At 40.1% G+C, this 23,412-nt stretch overlaps 1 protein-coding gene across 1 annotated transcript; it reads right to left on the bottom strand.

Moving 5' to 3' along the window:
• Positions 1 to 4,102: 4,102 nt before the first annotated feature.
• VDAC2 (voltage dependent anion channel 2) lies at positions 4,103 to 22,783 on the bottom strand. Its single transcript, XM_054033364.1, is given in 11 exon segments — positions 4,103 to 5,843; positions 5,845 to 5,912; positions 8,739 to 8,796; positions 9,819 to 9,969; positions 11,515 to 11,742; positions 12,301 to 12,353; positions 12,437 to 12,589; positions 16,141 to 16,190; positions 18,018 to 18,089; positions 22,139 to 22,199; positions 22,633 to 22,783. Coding segments are annotated over 10 exon segments (1,164 nt in total). The 5' UTR covers positions 22,179 to 22,199; positions 22,633 to 22,783; the 3' UTR covers positions 4,103 to 5,552.
• Between the last annotated feature and the right edge of the window lie 629 nt (positions 22,784 to 23,412).

Here is a 23,412-nt window from a genome sequence, read left to right as displayed (position 1 = left end):
TCAGCTGGAACGGGCCAGCCATGAATGTCTAATTGCAGTGTAGACCTATCAACCGTTCCAATATCACTGACTAGTCCACTCAAAAAATGCTGCTTTAGCAGGGGGCAGATGAAAGGTGTCTTAACGCATTCAAAAAACAACAACAACCCACCAATGTAATATCTATTCTTTAAGCACGGCAGGTAGCCTTCAATATGATTCTGACAGCAAAAATACACGTATCAAATAAAGATGTGATTATGGCTGGTTTTTAATAACACTACTATGGAAACCTATGGGGATAAAGTTCATTAGCTACTTGCAAGTTGCTGCCTTCACCCAACTTACGTGAACAGTCTTGGCTGCAGATGCAACGTTTGTAACCAGCAGAACGCCACATGCCTAGATTCCTTCATGAAACACACCCAGTCAGGGCACTGAGCTTTTATAAGAGAAGTGGTATAGTACTTGACTGTTTTACATGCTTGAATACACTCGTTAGCTGTAAAATAATCACCCAATGGCAAACAGTACCACAGGAACTCAGCAATGAACCACCACCTGAGCCTGTTGGTCCTGCCCACAGATCCAGGGCTGGGTGCACCTTTAAAAACTGATGAATTCTGCGGCTTTTGAGTATTTATGCTAGGATCGTCAGCCCACAGATTTTTAAAGCAACATTCCCTGTTGATATCAGTGGAAAATTTTGCTTTTAAAAAAAACGGATGGGTAGATATGGCCCATAAAGAACAGTGACACTCAAATGTTTGATGGGGAGACAAATCCTAACCACTTGTGGTCTTTAAAGATCCCTCTGTACTTTTCATAAGGTAAATAGCTAAGGGGACAGGTGTAGCCAAATTCTAATTTATATAACTATATTCTACCTAAATTTTTCTATATAGTTTTAATTGGTTTGTATTCTTCATCTCCTGATGTGTTGGGTACAGCATTACTGTGTGCAGTTCCTTTCCAGCACAGAGGTGGCTGCATTTCAGCGGTAAGTAGTATGAGAGTGTCTTAAACAGCAGGTGCGGTAATGGCTTTAGCCTCTAGAAAGCACTTTGGCACTTTTCAGGATGACAGCAATTCTCCAAAGTGCAATTCCCAGATCATGCAAAGAAAGACACACGCGTGCCTAACTTCATGCCCTCTCGACTAGTGCCATTGCTAGCTTACTGACTTCAGTATAGCCACCCCCAGCACATGCAGTAAGGCTTTGCAGAAGTAGGATCTAAGTCAATATTTCTAGAACTGTCCCCCTCGTCCAAGATGAAATTGCAGCTGTATAATTCAGTTTGCTTCTTTATGTTCAGTAGATCAATGGAGAAAACAATGAGGGTTGCTGCCATATTTTGAGCAGAAGCAGCATTCCTGTTCCACCCCTCGCAGCAAGCACAAATGCTGGTTCACGCAGGCATAGGAGCAGGTAAAACACCTGCAGTCTCTTCCCAGTAGTTTCAATGTCTGCTCCTTGAGTGGCTATTGCCTGAAGCCCTGCACATCCTAGATCTCTAGCTCAGCATGATATAGTCATACAGACAAGACCATAAAACCTAGCTATTACTTTTCAATCCAAAATCATTCTGTTGAGCAGCTAGTCCAGGAAGGAAACTGAGCAAGCCTGAAATCATATTTTAAGGTGCAACTCACCAGTTCCACTGCAGCTGCTAACAGGTACATTTTTAACCCACGGACTGCACGCTCTGGGGAGGAAGCGTTCTTTAGTAGTTAGAGTAGCAAGCTGGACATTTGAAGTCTTCCTTTTATTCCCAGGTCTACCAGCCCACTGGGTGTTTGAGGCTCAGCATTCATAAAATGCTCAGAGATGTCTGAATGAAAGGAGTTGCATGTAGGCAGTCCGGTGTTCATTTCAAACATAGCAGGTTGCTCAGAAATGGTGAATGCCACAGTGCACAAAAATTAAATGCACACTAAGTATGAGACTAGCCCGATTTTCCACAAATCCACAGCCGCTGCGCCTGCAAACACAGCTAGCAACAGCTCTTCTCTCCACTGGCTCATATGGGAACTCCCCCCCCACCCGCCCCATGCCCTCACCTCCCAAAAAACCATTTCCCTGCAGTTTGGCACATTTAGTGTTTAGAAGCAAGACCACAAAGTTAGGAATAATTCAAACAGGACAACAGCATGTAAACAGGTTTCAGAGTAGCAGCCGTGTTAGTCTGTATCCGCAAAAAGAAGAACAGGAGTACTTGTGGCACCTTAGAGACTGCTTAACTGTGCACAAGGGTCACTATTAAATTGCAAAAAGCCAGCAGTCTACAGCCAGAGAAACTAAAACTATATGGGCAGGCTTAGAATAGCAATAGCTTCCCAACCTTTTACTGCTTTTTGTTTGACTTTGACACAGGCAGCTGAGGATTGAGCTTCAACTACTGCCCTGCAATCACAGGAACTTAGTCATACAGCAAAAGAAATTAGTTAACTCAATTTTTAGATTTTTTTTTTTAATTTTACTCTGAGCCCAGGTGTGAGGCCAAAATTAAAACAAAGAACAAAAGGTATCAAAACCAAGCACCATTTTACTACAGCTGGTAAAATAATGTGTAGTAAATGCTTTATCCAACACATTTAACACTTGTTCCTGTTCAGCAATCCAGATTCTGGTTTTTGCCAATTTGATATCTGTAATTTTTCAGATAAGTGGCATAAACACATGGCTGCCAATGGTCTGATTGGGACTTAATTCACTTTGAGGCCCAATATTTGTGACATGTGATGGTCACTTCAGTGGGATGTATTGCTTCCACTTCCTCTTTAGGTGGCAAGAATTAGAAATAGGAGGGCAAGAACCTTTGTCTGTATTCATGCCCTTGTTCCCAAGCAAAAATGCCTATTTCCCCAACTTGTTCTGTGAATAACCAGGCCTGCAAAAGTGAATGAGCATGCTGAATCAAACACCTATTTGTATGCATGATTTTGTAGTAATTTGCTCAGCTTTCATTACTACAAAAATAAGATCACTTTAGAATAGATTCAAGTCCACCACTGTACCTGATAGGCTACTATTTGCCATAAGCAGTACAGGGTCACCAACAGAAAACATTGGGGGCACATGGCTCACTCTGCAGCGGCTGCCTTGTGTGAAGAATGCTCAGCAACAAGAGCAGAGATGAGGCTTGTGCCCCAACACCTAACCCCGTCCCCCCACCCATAACCAGGAGTGTCTCGTTCTGAAAATTTTAAAGTAACCGATGACTAATTGTTTCAGGTGAAACTAACTAAGCCCTGCAAGACCTGCCATCTCACCCTTCAGTGTGAACATCCTTACTTTACTGGAGTATAGCGTGCAAACAGGTTCCATTCCAGCTCTGGGAGGTGGAGACCAAATGCTACAAGTTCCATAGATAGATGTAGGGTGACCAGATGTCCTAGTTTTATAGGGACAGTCCCAATATTTCTTATATAGGTACCTATTACTGCCACACACTCCCATCCTGATTTTTCACACATGCTCTCTGGTCACTCTAGATCAGAGATCCGCAACCTTTGGCACACAGCTCTCCAGAGTAAGCACCCTGGTGGGTCAGGCCGGTTTGTTTCCGTGCCACATCTGCAGGTTCAGCCGATCGCGGCTCCCACGGGCCGTGGTTCACTGCTCCAGGCCAATGGGCCCGTGACGCTTCCCGCAGCCCCCATTGACCTGAAGCGGTGAACCGCAGCCAGTGGGAGCCGCGATCAGCCGAACCTGCGGACGCAACAGGTAAACAAACTGGCCTGGCCCACCAGGGTGCCTACCTTGGGGAGCCGCATGCCAAAGGTTGCCAATCCCTGCTCTAGATATATGTGCACAAATCCCATTGACACCATGATGAGTTGCACAGGTATTCATGAGGGCAGTATTTATCCTGGAGTGTCAATGGATTTTGTATATTAAAACAAACAAACAAAAAAAACTATCCAGCAGAGAACTGTACTCCCAAGAGCTTAGTCTGTTTTCCCTAAGCCCATGTGTGGAGCAGGGAACCCAATGCACACTGAGGGGGCAACTCTTCACTTCCCAGATATTCAAGCTAGCTTTTTGAGAAGTGCCTCAGAGATTTGAGCATTTAGGGTCTCTCTGTACACTGGTCTATAGCTAAAAGAATTACTGCAAAAGTCAGTCTTTAAACCAGTTTAATGAAAATACAAGGCTTATGTGTATCATCTTAAAGTCACCAAGGTAATTACGGGAAGAGTAACAAGTTATATGCCTTAGTTCAGCTCTAATCTGATGTTTTATCATCTTCCCTTCCATACCAGGTAATACTCAATGTAAAATACTCTTATCACAAGAAGAGTACATTTGCCATAAAAAGGAAGCCACCCTACTGACTATGGTGACTAGTAGGAAATGCTAGTAATTATTTAAATAGCTTAAATCTACCACATTGCTCTTTAGTACCCCAGAACAGATGCTGTCTTCCAGGCTGTTCCTCCCATCTAGTAGTGTAAATTCAGATGTACACCAATGTGGCTATATAGTGCAAAGCACGTAAAATGTATGCCAGGGGAAGAATCTCCCTGAGACAGCCCCCTAAAGGGGGGATGTCTCTTTAGCAGCATGTGACTGAATTTTCTAAATATATGCATATATATTTACCTTATTTATAAGTCCCCAAATTCAGAACTAGAATTGTGACCTTAAAGTCAGTCTTTGCATCTCCATGTTAGGAGGATCACTGCACATGCATTTCCAGTATCCCTTCTAGCAAGGTTCTCTTCCACTTGGAGCTGTATTCTAATACCTAGGAAATCTTTTTAGCACTTGCATTACTGCAACAACTTCAGGAGTTACCACATTTAATCACTGATACTTGCCAAGAACTGTAACATCAAAGGAAAAATGCAAACTTTATCTCCTATTTCTCACTCTAAGGATTAAAGTAAATCACTATCTTTCACACATTCTAAATAGAAGCTTAGCATACTCCTGCTCACATGGCCAGTTGATTGTACTGAGTGGGCCTCCACTCTGCAGCCAGACACTAGTGGGAGATGTAGGGGGCATTTTTCAAGTCCGACGGTGTAGTGAGTGTATTGTACTCTCCAGCCCAGTAGGCACAGAGTACGGGACAAAATGCACTTGGTCCATGGAGGGACAGGAGAACTGGAGAATACGGAAAGAGGGCCTTGTCGTACCACAGCAATAGATCAAGGGGTGAGGTTCACTGGCTCCTAAAGGAGTTCCCATCCAATCGTCCTCAGCAGAAACCTGCTTGCTTCAACATGGGTCAAAAGGACTGGGCCCATAATGGAAGCTCACGATCACTGATGACTAAGGTGTGTGGCACTACAATGATTTTATAAGTAAACTAAAGCTCACTGAGCCCTATCAATAGCTAAACTCTTAAAATATTTGGAGGCACAAATATGTGTGTGTATTTGTTTTATTCATAATTTGCGTTGTCTTGGGATACCAAAAGTATTTCTAATTAAGGTGATTTAACAAAATTGCTGACCTCATTTCAAAACATCCACTGATCCATTTCTCATTCAATGGCAATATCAAAATGTTAAAAGGAACATAAAAACAAACATGCACACAACTGTACAGTTTTCATAAAGGTCTATTTCATTATTTGTGGGTAGCGCATTAAACAGTTAAATACATTTAAATAATGTATAAGTGACTGCACTAATGCAGAATTGATAACTAGATAGGTAACCAATTTAACTAGAAACCAGCTAACAAGTAACTGTCTAAAATACTTTGAATACAGCTCTTGTTCTAGGTCATCCCTGTTGGGATGAAAAGCCTGCTGATCACACTGGAAATACATTTTTAAGGCCAAATTCTTCTGATATCCCTTCCTTGCAGCAGTTCCTTCGGCTGTTTCAAGCTTCCAACTCCAGACCAAGACCAAGTTTATGACCTCCAGAATTGATGCTCTTCCCATCTACCAGGGCGGAGAGTGTAAGCTTCACACCTGTAAGATTAAAACAATCCTGTGTCAACATGTAATCTGAAAGTACTAACTATTGTGTCAATCAGCAATTCTTTGTTTCATCACAAGTCCAAGTTAAATTGTAATTACTTTCCAAGGTAATAATTCAATAGCAAAGCAAGTTTCTAAAGCAATTTCCACTTACGTACATCAACTCCATTCAGCTTTTAAAAGAAAGCTGTTGTTCAGCTTAATTTTGTACAATTGTAGGTACCAAATGACTATCTGGGGGCCATGTAAAATGCAACTGCTTCACACAGAAGCAAAAAACATGCAGATTCTATATAAGTATCACATTTTATATATTGGACTTATGAGATCATTTATTTACTCAAACTAATATGGAAATGAGCCCTTTCACGCATTATAGCTCGTACACAGAAAAATATGCTATGTACATGAGATAGCCATTTGGGAAAAGTGCGATGATGGCTCCCCCCCTCTTAGAGGTAGGATTAGAGATACTGCACAAGATGTTTTGTTTGGGCAAATACACAACAACTTCCATAAACGTGAGGAAAAAAAAGTGCAATTTTAAGAATGAAGCTATCTTAATCCTAGCTGTTTAGAGAGCTATCAGCAACCAGTAAAATCAGAGATAAGACCTTTGGAGGAAGACAGTGAAGAATGAAAGAGACCATCTTATTTTCATCAACTAAAACTATCCCCCTAACAGAGAAAAAAATCTAGAAGTCGAGTATTCTTTTGTCTGAGCCCACAAAAGACCAGGTTCAGTAAGCTACTGAGTCCCTTCTGACTACCCTAATAAAATCAAATGAAAATCCCATATACTGAAAGTTATTTAGATTCCACTCTCTGCCCCAAAACCTTGATCAGAACAAAGCAATGCTAACACAAAAGGGTGGATTTATAACTCTCTCTAATCTGAGATCCAGAAAGCATTTTGAAGCAACCCAGAAACCAAAACCTTTTCAGGCCTTCTTAATGCATCAGAAAGCAGCACACAGGAAAAAGCCCTTTCCCCCCCAATTGATTGCAAGTCACCTGTAAGGTTAAAAATCTACAAGAAATCCAAATATTTGCAAATACAGTATTTAATTGTTCTAAGTTATGTCAACTCTGTCCCCCACTTAACAATTCCAACTTCCCTGGTGTACTCCTTTTCCACCTCAAGACATAGTGGTGTTTTGGATCACAGACTTAGAAAAAGATCCTCCAGCCTGTGCATGCAATATGAGCAGCCAATGTACTTATAAAACTTTCCATTTGTAAGTGTGCTCTACACAGCCCTGGTTTGATGTCTCCATTGTACACATGCTATATCTGTCACCTGGATCATGCACTTGCACATAGAGCTATAAGGAACCCTCCGTATTAGACAGAATCAGGCCCTTAATAAGGAGTGACTACCAGTTCCTGATTAGGAAAACAGTATGAATATAGTAAAATAGTTTGCTGAGTAAAGAAGGCACAACCCGGAGGCAATTAAGAATAAAGCATTCTATTTTTAGTGGTGTCTGATAACACAGTGTTTGTAAATGGATGGATAAAGCAGTCTGAGTTTCTCAGATATGGAGCAGACTAAGAGCAGCTCAGCTACCTTTAACTGCACACATGAAGTGTTTGGAATTTCTCATTAGTTTTTAATCCTAACTCTAAATTTTCTTATGCGTTTTTGCAAACTGAAAAAGGAGAAAAAAAACGGAAAGGATTTTTATCTTTAAGTTATGGATACGAACAGACTTTTGTCTGGGAATTTCCTTAGTTTCTAAGAACAGAAAGAGCCATCTTCCTCCTCCTGCCCATGTGCTTGTCCTACAAAAGCAGCAGCTGCAATCATCCAAGGTATGCAACTGAAATTTTGAGAGGCATTAACTCTTCTTGCCAACCACAAAGTTAAGAGAGGACTTATTTCCTAGTCAGAGAGATGAGTCCCAATATGTTTTAATACACTAGCAGTTAACTTTTCTAAACCAGAAGTTGCTTCGTTTCTGAAACAAAACTATGTTGACTGAGTTCGCTCCACAAGACAGCCCCATCGTGTATGTGGTGTTAATGCTATTTGGACAGAAGCCGCTCAACCCAAGACCAAAAACAGGTCAGGTTTTTCTCACATAAGTCTGGTGTCTTAATGGTTTAGTTATTCACTATCATGTTTTATAACCAAAGTGATTTAAACAAACAGCACAAATGGACAATCACTGAGAAAATTGTTACCAAGGTATTAACTGAACACAGATAAACTGTGTTAGCTGGTGATCAAAGGATGTGTAAATTACTGCACTTGCTTAATATCTTCATAATAGTTTTAATGTGAATCAGGTCTTCAAAAAACAAAACCAAACAGTTCTTTCACTCTGCTGCAAGAAGCTGATTAATGGATATCAGCCAGATAACAACTGGACATTTTCTATGAATGATGATTAGACCTTCCAGGATACTACCAACAAAAATGTTTTTGTTAATTAAGATTACTAGAGCTTGCTTGTTGTCATAGCAGCGTAACACCGCATTGAAAGTTAGGAACACATTTGAAATCCATCCTACTGGAAAACAAAATGGAGGACACACTTAGCCCTAAATATTCCAGAAATGCCATTGATTTAGCCAAGCAAAACTCAAACTCAGTAGGAGTTTTAGTTTATGGTATATGAAACTGTCCAAGTACGAATTAGCCTCCAATATAGATTGAAAGGGAGAAAGACTGCAGAGATAGTCATTCTGAAGAGAGAAGCAATCTACTTTAACTGGCATATGAGTGTAGAGATAATATTTCAACAGCAGTTCCATGCATAATACCTAGGAATGCATGATTGAAGCAAAGTGATTCGTTTATAAAACATTTACCTGGCCTCAAAGTCTGGGTGTAACCCACTCCAACTAAACTGGAGTTGTTCACTTTTGCCTGCAACAAAATGAAAAACTGAGTAAGAAACAGCAATTCAAAGAAAACCATGAAAGAAAGTTCTTTGCTATAATCCTGTAGTGACTATAATAATAGGTGTCAACAAGAACAGACATCACAAATTTAAAGCCAGTTTATATTTTGCAGTATCTTTATATTTACTGGATACACTACTCCCCCCCCCCCCCCCCGCAAAAAACCACACACATACACCCTTCTTATCCCAGAGGGAAAATAATACATAGTTTGAGTGGGCAGGCAGAAATTTACCTTTCAAACCACATTCCAACAAATCCCTGTTAGGACTTTTCTAGGAAGAGAGCCAATTCACCCCCCCCTTTTTTTTTTTTTTTTGGATGCTTCCGAGATTAACTCTATCAGAACAAGCCACAACATTTAATAGTATTCATTGAAGAAACAGAATTTCATTGATTCATTCAAATCAAGGAATGGCCATTTAGTTTTACTGGGCTGGTACATTTCTATACTAACCATCATTGTAATGCTCTCAATCAATAGTATGTGCACCAGCACTAGAAGTTCACGTTTGCAAGACTCTTATTCTAGACCCAATGACATCTGTTGCACTGACACAACCCACTTCAAAACTGAAGTTAAACTAGAGCAAGCCAAGCTCTATTGTGAATAGGGTGCTGACTGTTACAGGAGAGTTCTCAGCATGGGAACCCAGTGCAGTAATCTGAAAAAGTGTCTGAACTACCTCTCTAGAGTGATTTAATTTAATGTGTAAGGCACTGAATTGTGTTACTATAGGCATAGTAAGACGACTTTCTGTAGAAAAAGTAAATCACAGTTACTTTGTTGTATGAAATTAAAGTCACATACTTTACAAGATTTAGTTGTTAACATCTGGGCTATCACAGACCTTTAACTAGTGATACAGAAGAGTAACTGGCATACTTCTTGACCCTTCCATATCAATTCAGAATATGTATACTACTATAAAAGATATCCAGTTGTATATTTACACAGAGCAAGAGGAAGCTTAAAGCCATACTTACAGAGATGGAAGCAGTGGAATCCAACTGGTATTTAGCTGCAATGCCAAAACGAGTGCTGTTGCTGCCCGCTGTCCAAGCTAGATTTACAGCAGTATCAAGACTGTCGCTCACTTTCTGGTAAATTGAGCCACCAAATTCTGACCCATCATTGCTGCAAGATATTTGCAAGTGAAATTAAATTACAAGTTTATGTGTATAAAATATAAAGTCCTACACTTATATTTAGCTTTTAAAGTTTTACTCACCTGGGGATATTTTTTGTATTTTAAAACGTAACACTAATTTATTTTTCCCTTATAAGACATTAAGAAGGAGGGCAGATAAATGTAGTTTGCAAGGCAGAATGAGGTACTTTAGCAGAGTCCATGAAAGAAGCTTACTCCAATAATTATATTGCCAAGGGTGATACTAATATATTCACTTGCACAATTAAGCTCATAAATACTCTAGGTAAATTCCTCCTTCATAGAATATCAGGATTGGAAGGGACCTCCAATCAGGTCCAATCAGGAGGTCAACTAGTCCAATCCCCAGCTCAAAGCAGGACCAATCCCCCAGAGAGATTTTTGCTCCAGATCCCTAAATGGCCCCCTCAAGGACTGAACTCACAACCATGGGTTTAGCAGGACAACGCTCAAACCACTGAGCTAGCCCTTCCTCCAAAATCCTGGCTCCATTGAGTTCATGGCAAAAACCTCTGTTTAGTTCTGAAACTAATGCAGTATGAAATGTTTGATACAGACATGCAAGTTATAAATCAGAAGCAAATATTCAGAATAATCTTGGTTACTGGAAACAATGTTTCTAAGTAGTATTACTGTTAAGAAAAAGGTCAAAGGACATTTTATTCTAGAAAAGCAATATCATTTTCAAATCTTTTAATAAACTTTGAAAGCAGTTCACTGCAAGTCTGAACAATCCTGGTTAAAATGTATTTATATTGTCTTAATTCCCCCTTCTTCCCCTCCTTTTTTAGGAAAGAGGGGGGTGCGCAAGTGTGTGATTTGACTCCAGTGAATACAAGTAAGTTGCTTCCTACCTTAACACCATGCAGATTTAAGTTAACATCACTGAGACACCAGTAATGCACCATTATTACAATCATTCAGCCTGAAAAGTCAGCAGGAAGGTGAGAAAACACACAAAAACTATATGCTTTGCCATGTATGGTTAGATTTCATAAATTTAAGTATGTTCTATGTTAAAGTTCCCTTTCAGGGCTAAAGGAAAGGGCCTAAGAATTAAAAGCCCCTACAAAGCATATTTATTGTAACAAGATCATGCCAACTGTAACTGCTAATAACTATTTCCTGTAAGAGATCAGGGAACAAGTGTATTATTGTAATGCAGTTTTCCCAATCGCAAGGAGGGGACAAGTACTTGTATTTACAAAGTAGACTGAACACTTTCAGTATTGCTTTCTATATTTTGCAAACTACAATGCATATATTACAGAAATTACTTCATGTAACAAAGTTAGAAAACAAGCTATAAACACTAAACTTAGAAAAGAGGTATAGAAGTAATTACTGATCAGGTAAAGAAAATCTCATGTGTTACCCTGGTTAATTCTGTACGAGGTTCTCTCACACAGAGCATATTTGACACTTTCGCAAACAAGTGCTATTAATTCAGAATTTGAAGCTTCTGAATACTCTTACTACAAGCTTCTCAAATACAGAATTTTAATACTCACACGTTAGTGTGCAGTTGGAAGTCTCCAGTTTTGTAACCCACAGAGAAGTTATTCCTTGTCAGCTTTGATTTGGCACTATCAAAAGTCATCTGATAACCAGCAAGCCAGCCCTCGTAACCAACGACAGCGGAGCCATGGATCGCAGGTCCAGCAAAATCAAAGTCAACATCACAACCAAGATTTACGCATTCACGTTTATAAGATGACTTAATTTTGCCACTTTTCTTCCTGAAGCAAAGAAATTATTTTTAAAAAGGCTTCATCCTCTACCATCAGTCTAATTTTTACTACTGAACCTGCAGTAGGCACACAAAGGCCATTAGAGAATAGGTGTCAAGCCTGGGCAAGACATTACTGACCAGTCCTGGAACCAAAATGCAACAGCCCATGAGAAAGTTTCAGAAAACACAAGGATTATACATTTGAAGACTAAAGAATGAAGAAACTTCTTTACTTCCTTATCCCACCCCAATCTCCCAATAAAGTATTCTCTTATATTTGTGCAAGCAGAGCCCTGAGTACTATTCTAACAAATCCAATTCTCTCATTAGGGTGCCAACTATCTTGTTAAGGAGTAAAACATTTTGCATCAGTGCCCCAAGGAGCCACATTCAAATGTAACAGCCTGGATTAACAGCAGTAGTTTTGAGCCACCAAATTCAAGCCATATACATATTCTTCATTCACAAAGTTATATTAACCTATTAAATATTCATTTGACCTTTACATGCAAAGTTATTCCCCTTAACATGCCAAAAAGTTCTCTCTTAAAAACAAAACTCTTACCCCGTGTTTGGTGAGAAGGTTGTGTCAAATGTCAGCTTCAAACCTTTGGCAATCTAATTAGGGGAACAAAAGCTATTAGCTCAGATCTACTGGTTAAGTGAAAAAATTAAATACAAGTAGTACATCAATCTGTTACCTGATCTTCAATCGCAATTTCTGTTCCCAGAGTGTTATCTGTGTTCCATTTTTCTGTGAAAGTCAGACCATACTCAGCCCATTTGTATTTGGTCTCCAAGCTCCCATTCACTTTCCCTGTGTCTGTGTTTGATGAACCAGCTGTTGTGAATTCCTAATAAGACAGTATAGGTTATTCCCGAGTTGCACACATCCCAGAAAGTCTCACATGGTAAAGGTATCTTTAAAAAAAAAAAAAAAAAAACACTTAACACAACTGTAAGGTAGCATTGTCCTGTTCAACCAGTTTGAATTATACCCACCCCCTTTTGTAACAATTTGCTAAAAAGGATCTTCCAGATTTTCAAACTTAACCAGGAAATGGCAGTGTGTGCGCTGATACTACACACTTCAGAAATGTAAAACCCAATTCCAAGCAAGGAAGTCCATTGTTCTCTAAGCACTTGAACTATACTATTCAGTGTAGTTCATGCTTTACCCTTCTTTCTGAAGCAATTTGTTTCAAGTCATCGTTTCCTTAAAAAGCAGAAAAAAAATTATTAGAAGTACAGAGATAAGTTTGGTGCTCATATTATTGAAGGGACTAATATCACTGATCAGAGCCAGGCACAATGCAGACAGCATCCCAGACAACTCTGCCAACATGCTGCAATCCTCATATAATACGATTGCTATTCCAATCTTTAGTGCCCAAAGAGAGACTATCATGCTACAATTGTGAGATGGCTCTACATATACATTTTAAAATAAGTAAATATTCAGGGACTAGAAGAAGAAATTTTACAGTTGCAATCAAGAAATGATTTGAACATAAGTCTCTAGACAAAAGGGCAGCACTAGTCTATTGGTTCTTAACTAAGGATTTTAATAGTCACACGAGTGAGTCAGGACTCCCAAGTAAAAATATAATTATATAGGGAGACTGTGACATTAACTGATAGTAAGTTTATTAACAAAATTCCATTCCTTACACAGAATTATATTTTTTAGATTCAGGACTCTCAATGTGTAACTGTTACACTAAGTTATTTTAAAATAAATATTGCAGTTATTTATATTACAAACAGCACCTTAGTTATTAAAACTGAAAGTTATAAACACTAGTTGCCTCCCGCTACTTATCCTTTTTACATCTCTCTTCTTGGAGAATGGAAAGACTAGTCAATATCTATCAAATTTTGAAAATCTAAAAATAAACATGGGCACAATGCTGAAGTGTTTGGCTAGCAACTGCTGCACGGAATATTTGTTAAACAGTCTTTCCACTCCATTTTATTAATTGTATGGAAAAATTTCTGATGGTCTTTCATTAAAAAAAAAATAAATACTAAGTCAAAATTTTGACCCAAGATATGTCTGGCTGTGGGTTTGTCTATATGGTGCAGCAGTGCACACTAGATGGGTGTGAATTCAAAAGCACACCAACATGTTGCACACTAACTGGCCCAGGTAGACCCTGCTTGAGCATATGTATTAGGGAACTTTTATTTCATGCCAGCAGGGTCTATCTGGGCCAGTTAGTGTGCAACACATTGGTGTGCTTTAGAATTCACACTCCTTTAATGTGAACTGATGCACCATGTAGACAAGCCCTGTTTTCCCCTATGCCCACTAGAATTAGCTATCCACTCCTTAAGGTACTATATGCATTTACTACTACTAGAGGGAGCATTCGTTTTATGAGAAGAGTATATTTAAACCAAACATTTCTGGAGTATTGTATCAATCTCACCATACACTGAAGGAATATCTAGATTTCCTGTAGATAAAGGATGTATATGAATCCCAGAATTAGTTGCTAAAGATTTACCTTAGTTAAGACAAAAAACTTAAAATTTATTAAATGGAGGTAGCTTTATATGAAAAATGAACTTTGACTGAGTGATGTTTACTTGCAGCATATTATTTAGCCACTAGATGTCTGTGCAAAACACAGCGTTCCAGACATGGCAGCAGTCCCTAGTAAACAAGGGAAGAAAAAACTGGAATTCAAGTTACGCAGAAGCCCGTTTGCCTGTAGCGGTCACCTTTTTCTTTAAGGAATACCTACTATTTAAGGTAGGCTGTGATTCTATAAATCAAGACAGCAACTAAAGGCTGAAGACTATTAGTGATAAATAGCTTATGCCTTATCTACACTTAAGAGGGTTTGCCAATATATCTATACCAGAAGAGCACTAGTGGGGGGGGGGGGGTTGGGGGAGAGGAGAGAGCGCACACTTTTTCTGGTACAGCTTGAACCTGTTCCCCCAAAAGGAATAATCTGTACCAAAGGACTTTTTCTGCCGATATAGCTATCTATCTTAAGGCTTTTGCCAGCATAGCCATGTTAATCAAGAGTGTGTGATTTCCCCACGCACCCACCCACACACCTATGTCAGCAAAACTTTTTGGTGTAGACCAGGCTTTAGTAAGATGTTTAAAAGGTTAGACATTTTCATGAAATATAATTAGTATGACACCACAATGGCCATCAACCTTCATTCTTCAGTTTGTAAACTATTCTGCTGATTCAGAAAGAAATATCCCCCGGGGTAAAATACTGAACAATGTGTCTCCTGCTCAAGAATCCAGCACTGGTCAGTGTCAGGAGTCAAAGTGACTGGTGAAACTGTTGTTTCAATGTTCAATTGTATGGAATCAGATTTATAGAAATGTAGGGCTGGACAGGACCTCAAGAAGTCATCAAGTCCAGCCACCTGCACTGTGGCAGGACCAAGTAATTACAAACTATCCCTGATAAGTGTTTTTCAAAACCTCCAATGATGGAGATTCCACAATCTCCCTTGGAAGCCTATTCTAGAGCTCAACTACCCTTCCTAATATCTAACCTAAATCTCCCTTGCTGCAGATTAAGCCCATTACTTCTTGTCCTACCTTCAGTAGACATGGAGAACAATTGATCGCCATCCTCTTTACAACAACCATTAACATATTTGAAGATTTATCAGGTCTCCCCGATCCCACCCCAGCCTTCCTTTTTCAAGACTTAACATGTCCAGTTTTTTTTAAACCTTTCCTCATAGGTCAGGTTCTCTTAACCTTTTAATCATTTTTGTTGCTCTCTTCCAGACTCTCTCCAATTTCTCCATATCTTTCTTAAAATGTGCCCCCCAGAACTGGAAACAATATTCCACTGATGCCTTACCAATGACAAATAGAGCAGGACCGTTACTTCCTATATTTTACATACAATACTGCTGTTAATACACCCCAGAATGGTATTAGCCTTTTTCACAGCTGCATCTCATTGTTGACTCAATTTGCGATCCACTACAACTCCCAGATCCTTTTCAGCAGTTCTACCAGGGTCTTGAGAGATTTACATTGAACATGAACAGAAACAAAGAATATTCAAAGAAAACTAAATTAAATTTCTATATGGTCTGATATCAATTTTACCTTTAAAAAATGGTTCTGCTATTCGTTCATTTTTACACACAATAAGTGACAGCCAAAATAAACCCTGCTTAACAACTTTACAAAGACAACAGAACAACTACTTTTGACTACTGCGTGTCAGCATACATGGCAATGTGATTTATGTTTGGAGCCGCAGATCTCTATGGCCCTCTGAAATGTACTGTACAGCAAACACTTATCAAAGGATTCTGTCAACTAGCTAACTTTGTCCATAAAAGTTCCCTTTGATAAGAAGGAAAATTAGAGCACATCAATCAAAAATACTGTGAATTTAAAACTCACCACCCCGCTTGCAGACTTTGTTTTCACGTCCAGTTTCACCAGCCCAAAACCTTAAGATAAAAGGTACACTGTAATAACTTTAAAGTGTGTGCATTTGTCTAAGCAACAAAATTAAAAAAAAAAATACTTCAGCCATTGATGAGAGCGGTATAAATCCAATGAACGTTGGAACATCTGTAGTCAGTGTTGAATTGAGTAGGGTTCTCTCAAACTTTAAAGTGAAAAAAAGGAATAGCGAAGGCCTGTTTATTGTACACCAATGACTACTAGGGGATATTCTCTCAGTTAACTAAATGAAAGTTTGTTTCTGTCTACTTCGCCTCTCAAAGACAAGCTGTGCCCTTTCTGGCTTTTATGCTGCCACCAGTAAAAGATTCTCCAGTCAGAATTTAGCTTGATGTTATGCTGATGTATGAACCAGAATAGAATACAGTTCATTCTATAGCACTGCTGAGTCAGCAGAGCTAACAAAGGTTAGGACTCAAACTAGGAAATACAGTTCCAAATACACAAAGGGAGTAAATTTAAGAAGGTGCCATTTTTATATTGTCACCCTTCTGACAATTAGCTGTACTTTATATTATACTAAGCAAATAATTAGATGTATGTTTTTTTTTTTCCAGAAATGTCATTCTTATATTAACAGGATGAGATTTACACAGTCACTCCCATGAAGCCTCCTGAAGGATGCTCAATACAAGAGCCTACACCACACAAGTTGATTTATTCAGCTTTAAAATAATCAGAAGTTATACACACACAAGAATCAGTCATATCCTCTACTTCTTTGCCACTGTAAGGTTGCTTCCTATCATAGTTATCTAGTCAAGTCCAATTACATGTCCCAAGCAACAGGTTTCTAAGCTACAGTCTAACAGACCTCAAAGTTTTTATATTTGATATTACAGTAGCACCTAGAAGCCCCAGCCAAAACTAGGGTCTTATAGTGCTATATGTTGTCCAAATGCACAGTCTCTGCCCTGAAGAGATTACAGTCTAAATAAATAAGAGTGTGAGGAAAGAGAGATGGATGATATAAGCAGAAGATTGGGAACTGAAACACAGATTATGGCCCCAATCCTGCAATAAATTCTGGCAGACTTCTGTGTTCTGCAGAGCACCTATGAAGTCCATGAGATTCCAGGGGTCTGCCTAGCAGGAACTCATTGCAAGATTCTGACCAACAATGTGATCCCCAAGGTCACACAGGCATTTTAGTAACAGAAAGTCATGTTGCTTTAACTATACCTGCTTAAAGCAGCACAACCCTACAAGTACAAAAAGTGCTTTGTACTGGTATAGCTATCCCAATACAGCACAGGAAACCACCGGTATATGGCACCTTTACGTTATAACAACGTGTCCACTCTAGGGGGTTCATCAATACAGTGTGGGTTTTTTTTTTTAAAAAACAGATATAATTAAAGTCCCATACCTAACCAACAATTATTCCAGGATAACTTTCAAGTGTAGACCAGGCCATAGGAACTGGGACTTGAACCTTAGTTCTTGATTGCTAGTCAACTGTCTTAACTACAAGACCACACCTTCCTCCCTAGAGTATTACTATAAAACCCATTCCTTCCTTGTTGTTTACATCAGATATTTACATATTTGTTTCCCATCTATTAACTTTTAATTAGCCAATGTGTGTGTATCTAATTTTTCTTCAAGTCAGTCCCACAAGGTCTCTAATCATTTTGCTGCCCTTGTATGAACTCCCTCCAATTTAATTAAATCCATTAGTTTATCCCAGTGTATACAGGCACACACAAATTAACATTCTAGAACATGTGCAAATTAAAAATATTAGCTTTATGTGCTTCAGCAAAGTGACATTTCTTTATATTGCATTTTTCTTAAAGTATTATTCCTACCATAGCCTTTGTTGAAGATATCTCTGGCAGATTTGCCAAGATCTGCATATGATGGAGGGATCGCCATTGGAGCTGGAAAGATCGAAATAACAGGTATATTAATATTGAAACATATCAAAGATAAACTATCTTTAGTTCTAAACCCACTGTGTCTTCCAACAAGAACTCATACAGAACAATTAACAACAGATGGCTCAAACTAAAGCAGTACATGATACACCTACAGATTTTCATAGAATGAATACTGACTATTTCAAAGTGGCATGGGTTTACCAAAGTTCCTCCCCATGTAGATTCCAATATGGATTTCCCAATGTTTAGTTAAAAATGTAAAATGCTCCATATTTCAGAAATTGCAAAAGCTTTCAGAGGAGAAAGATGCCATTCCAAACTGGGGCACTGGAAAGTTGTAGGAAATTGTGATGAAATCAACAGACTCTCTAGACTCATCAGGATTCTCATGAGATATTTTTGTTAAGACCCCACAGGATTTTTTCCCCCTTTTTTTGAAAGGAAACATGCAGGATTGTGTATCTAGTTTGCATCTATACTTGGCCCTGTGTTTTAATACCAGATATCTAACTCAAGGAGAGAGATTCAAAAACACTAATAAGGTTATTAAATTCAACAACTGTTCTGATAAACTTTATAGAAACTCTACACATCCCACACTCTGCAATGAAGAAGCCAAATATTTTAAAGCTAATAAAACCATGTCACTTCTATCACAATTTTTAGTGACATTTGTAGATCGCTGTTATTTTAATATTTTAAAAAGTATTTAATGACCAATCTAGTTACTCTAGTTAATTCATCCCCTTACTATAAAAAAAAAAGAGAGCTGGGTCTATTCTGTGGTCCAACCTCTCGCTTCCTCATGCTGGCAAGAGTTGGGAGCAGTGCAGAGGGAATGTGATCAGATCTTGCTGAAGAACACACCATGTTGCTCTGAAGCAACTTCTGTAACAGAAATTAGGTTGATGGGATCTAAGTGGAGATCCCCCAAACCAATGAGAGCTATCAGAAACGTTAAAGTCAAATAAAGGCTTTTCTTGGGGAATGTAAGAAAGCTTAAGCCTTTATAAACCAATGGAGGACAGACTGAAGTGAGGTCAAATGGGTGGAGAAGCACAATAAAGTTTTGGCAAGACTTCCTTCAGCCCTGGGAGTCTTAGGCAGATTAGGGGCGCCTAGAACACTTGTCACTCTAATGTGGTTACTACTCACCCCTTTCAACCACCCACCACCACCCAACTCCTCATGTTGGTCTTCAGGATTATCTATCACTGCCCTTTCAACAACTCATCACAATGCAAGGCTGTTATCTCCTTCAGTGGGAGCTTTCCCATAGACTTCAACTGGAAAAGAACCAGGACCTTAAAAAGGGCCACTGTCAATTTGAAATCTATTTTCATATTTTCACATGTGAAATGTTTGTATAACCCTATCTCCCATGCAAAAGCGTCAAAAACAAAAAAGGAAACTACAAAGGGGAAACAGTGAAACTGACTAGACAAGACGTGCTGTCAAAAGCACAAGGTATGCAAACAAAGAGAAAAGTTCTCTAATCTCATTCAGTTGTAGTGATCTTGTGTTACAAGTTAATAAATAAAATTTTAGACAAATGTAATATTTAAGTTCACGGTGTCTCTAATGAGGAATTAACACACAGCTGCCTCCCATATGCCACCTGTTTGCCTCCTTATTGAGGCAAGAGTACAAAGGAATTTACATTTTTACTATCTGTATGCCAGAACATTCAATGCCTCCATTTTGTTTTCTAGAGTAGGGCACTAAGTTGTCATTCATTAGGTTTCAAAGACTAACATCCTATTGAGATGAACAGGGCAGCTCACACTTAATTTTTTTTTAAAGGGGTAAATCAAGTCCTGCAGAAGACAATGGGAATTCCACAGTGTTGATTTCTGGAAATCTCTGCGAGCCTTAAAGCACATGGGATCAAAGCAAGGTTCAAGAACTCACACTTTTTCAGAATGTTTCTTTGTAATTTTTAAGTACCAGAAATTGCTATTGTAAAGAGAAAATTCAATATTCAGGAACAAACAACAGTCACAATACTACTTTGTTTTGGGACTTAACATTACCTTTCTGTGGTGCTAGTACATATGTCAAGTGTACCTGTGTAACTAAATCTCATTTTAGTAGGTTCACCTATAGTCCAGCTATCCCTTAGCTAAGTGTTCTAGGCCAGCTCATTATTCTGAAAAATAGTTGTATGTCCTTAATAAAAAGTGGAATAACCTCGGCATTGCAATGAAGCAGTTTCTACCTGCCCTTTTAAAAAGAGTGATTAATATTTATAGATTAAACAGCAAATCATATACATACAGAAGAATGTTTTAACAGCTCGTTTGAAATTGCTTTGATTAAGTTACAAATTATAATACCCAATTTAAATATAGTTTTAAAAAGCTGCCATAGCAGACTAGTTACCACCTTAAAGAAAGTTAGAAAATGTTTCAGTTGTTTAGAAATGAACAGCTGTTGTTCTGATTGAGCTACATAAACAATAAAGGAAACATTGCTATTTTCCACCCTACTGTGCAGCCAGACTTACAACAGCTCTTGTTAATGGTTAGCATTTTAAAATAAATGCTAGAAAGTGTTAAGCCACATATTTTGGGGCTTTCTTCCAAACCACCACCGCCCAAGAAAAAGCTATTTCTGATTTCATTTTTATAGTAACCTTCAGCATCAAAACATTTTGGCAGTGATAAAGTAAATAAGCCTTTTGTTTTTGTGTAGTACAATTTAAATTCAAAAGGACAGTCTCATACTATGGCATCAGATTTATGCTAAACAATGCAGATGCCATAGTTATTAGAGGAGGTACCAAACAATTTATAATAAAATTGCAGATTAGAAAGATACTATGAAAATTATGCTAGTTCAATTACAGTAACAAACATTTGGGTTGGTACATATAAATCGCTAAATATTTGTTACATGTCCTATCTGCAAATAAAAGGTGACCATAACTGCATGAATACCACCATAAATACTGCCCTTATCTTAAAATGCAATCTAACCTACAGGCCTGTAATTTTTAATTTTATATTAGCCTGTAATTATATTTTAATCTTGATCACAGATCAAGTGAGGGGCCAATGATTAACATGTGTCCTTGATGCTTTTATAATGATCTTTCCTGTAATGTAGGGTGACCAGATAGCAAGTGTGAAATATCAGGACAAGGGGTGGTGGGTAATAGGAGCCCATATTAAAAAAAAAGCCCCAAATATCGGGACTGTCCCTATAAAATCAGGACATCTGGTCACCCTACTGTAATGCTGCTACATTCAATGAAAGAATAATGCTAAGCCCTGTCTGTCATCAACTCTTTACTTCACTGCCCTCCATTCCAATTAACCAAAAAAACCCAACCCAAGTGAAGTCAGAAGCAGTTTTTTTCAATCCAGTCTCAAATTGTCAGTTTCTTTTACTAAAAATTAATATTAACCAGGTAGATTTTAAACATTATACTTATAAATCCTAGACACTTACAAACTGTAAATTTATGAAGAGAAATCAACTATTAGAACAATCCTGTTCTGGATTGTGACTGATGCAAATGGCAGCTCCACCCTTATCTGTGGCTTCAAGCTATCCCTTTTTCCTTGTGCATTCCTGGAAACATGGGGGTCACAATTGTTGCTCCCAAGAAAGCCAAATTACATTTTTCTCTTTACCAAAGAAGGAAGATAACTGATGATTTAACAACCAGATAAGAAAATACTATTAACCTACCCTAAAGAAATACAATTAGTGTACAGTGTTACCACAGTACACCTTTCCCTCAAGGTATTCTGTCTAACTCCTTCACACCCTCATATTAAAGACACCTTGAGGAATTCTTAGAGGACTGATGTACATTTTAAAACGTCAGAAGGTGGATCGCATTTTTAGGCAAATAAAAACTGTCTTGACACCAACTTTAGGAAGCCTGGATTTTATTCTAAAACGTTGGACCTGTCGAGGGTGGAAGCCTTTCTGAGGAGAATACTGGGCTGATGTTAGCCCTCTGGGTTCAGTATTCATCCGCCCCTTCCAACCTTATACAGCTACTAATCTTACAACATTTATACTCTTTCCCTACTTACGTCTCGGAGGCGGAGGGGAACATGGTGGAGGATAAGTCATAGCTAGGCCAATCTAATGAATCTACAAAGAGGGGGGGAAAACCAACATTCAAGAGTGAGTGAGTGATGGCTCTCTAAGCATGGACCGGGGGCCAGGGCCGCCCCGCTACCGCCCGGGGACGAAAGGCCTGGCAGGGAACGGGCTCCCCGCGCAAAGGCCCAGCCAGACACGCCGCGGCTGCAAGGTGAACGCGGCCATCTTAGGACGCCGGCCGGCTCGGCCCTCTCGTCACCCCGCTCTGAGCGGGCATCGCAGCCGCCCCCTCGGCCCCATGTCCCCAGCCGCGGCCCCAGCCCGGACTCCCAGGGAAGTGGCCCACTCCCCTGCAGGGCAAAGCGGGACAGGGCTCGATCCCGGAGAGGGACCGGAGGGGCGCGGGCTGCCCCCACCTCACCCCACTCACACAGCCCCCCGCCCCGCGACCCCAGCCCCGAGGCGGAGCCGGCCCCGTCACCTGGCCGGCGGGGCTGTCCGAGGGGAGCCGGGAGGGTCTCGCCGTGAGGAGACCGCGCTGGCTGCGGCCGCTCGAACTGGAGGACGAAGTGAAGGAGACACCGACTAGTCGACCCGCCCGCCGCCGCCGCGCAGGACCCCAACGAGCCGGGGCCGCCCCACCAACCGCCTGCCCCGCCGCGGTCCCTGCCTCGGGCAACACCTCGCCCTCAGCTGGCACACACCGACCTCACCCCGGGGGTAAAACGGGGAGCCCGGCGGCGCAGGGTTAAGAGAGGAGGAGACCGCCGCCGAGCAGGCGCTGCGGAGGGCAACCCCAGGCGAGAGAGGGGTCCTCTTGGCCCTGAGTGAGTGAGTGAATGAGAGAGAGAAGGGAGGGGCCTGCAGGAGCAGGGGAGAGAAGGGAGGGTACTCTGAGGGGGGAGGGGCGAGAAGGTGGGGGTACTCTGAGGGGGAGGGGCGAGACGAGGAGGCTTTAGAGGGCAGGTGCTGGGAGGAAGCTGTATGGGAGATATTCAGAGAAGGGGATGGGGAAAGGCTGGGGCAGAGAAGGGGGCAGGAGGAGATGCTTGAGGGGAGAGGAGGAGGGGGGGCTGTAGGTGGGAATGGATATTGAATACTGTGAGATCATATCCCCATCTCCTCTCTCACGCTCCTGGGATGGGGAAACCGTTTTTGGTAGAAATGAGAATTTGGAGGTGAGGTGGGGGTAATTGAACAACCTTTGCTAATGTGCATCACAGCTGCAAGGCTTCCCAGAAAAAGGGCCAGGAGAAATAAG

The sequence above is a fragment of the Malaclemys terrapin genome, chromosome 7, assembly GCF_027887155.1.
Source record: "Malaclemys terrapin pileata isolate rMalTer1 chromosome 7, rMalTer1.hap1, whole genome shotgun sequence".
In the NCBI taxonomy this organism is placed as follows: Eukaryota; Metazoa; Chordata; order Testudines; family Emydidae; genus Malaclemys; species Malaclemys terrapin.
The sequence above is the reverse complement of the archived record's forward strand: the minus strand, read 5'-3'. Positions and strand labels throughout refer to the sequence as shown.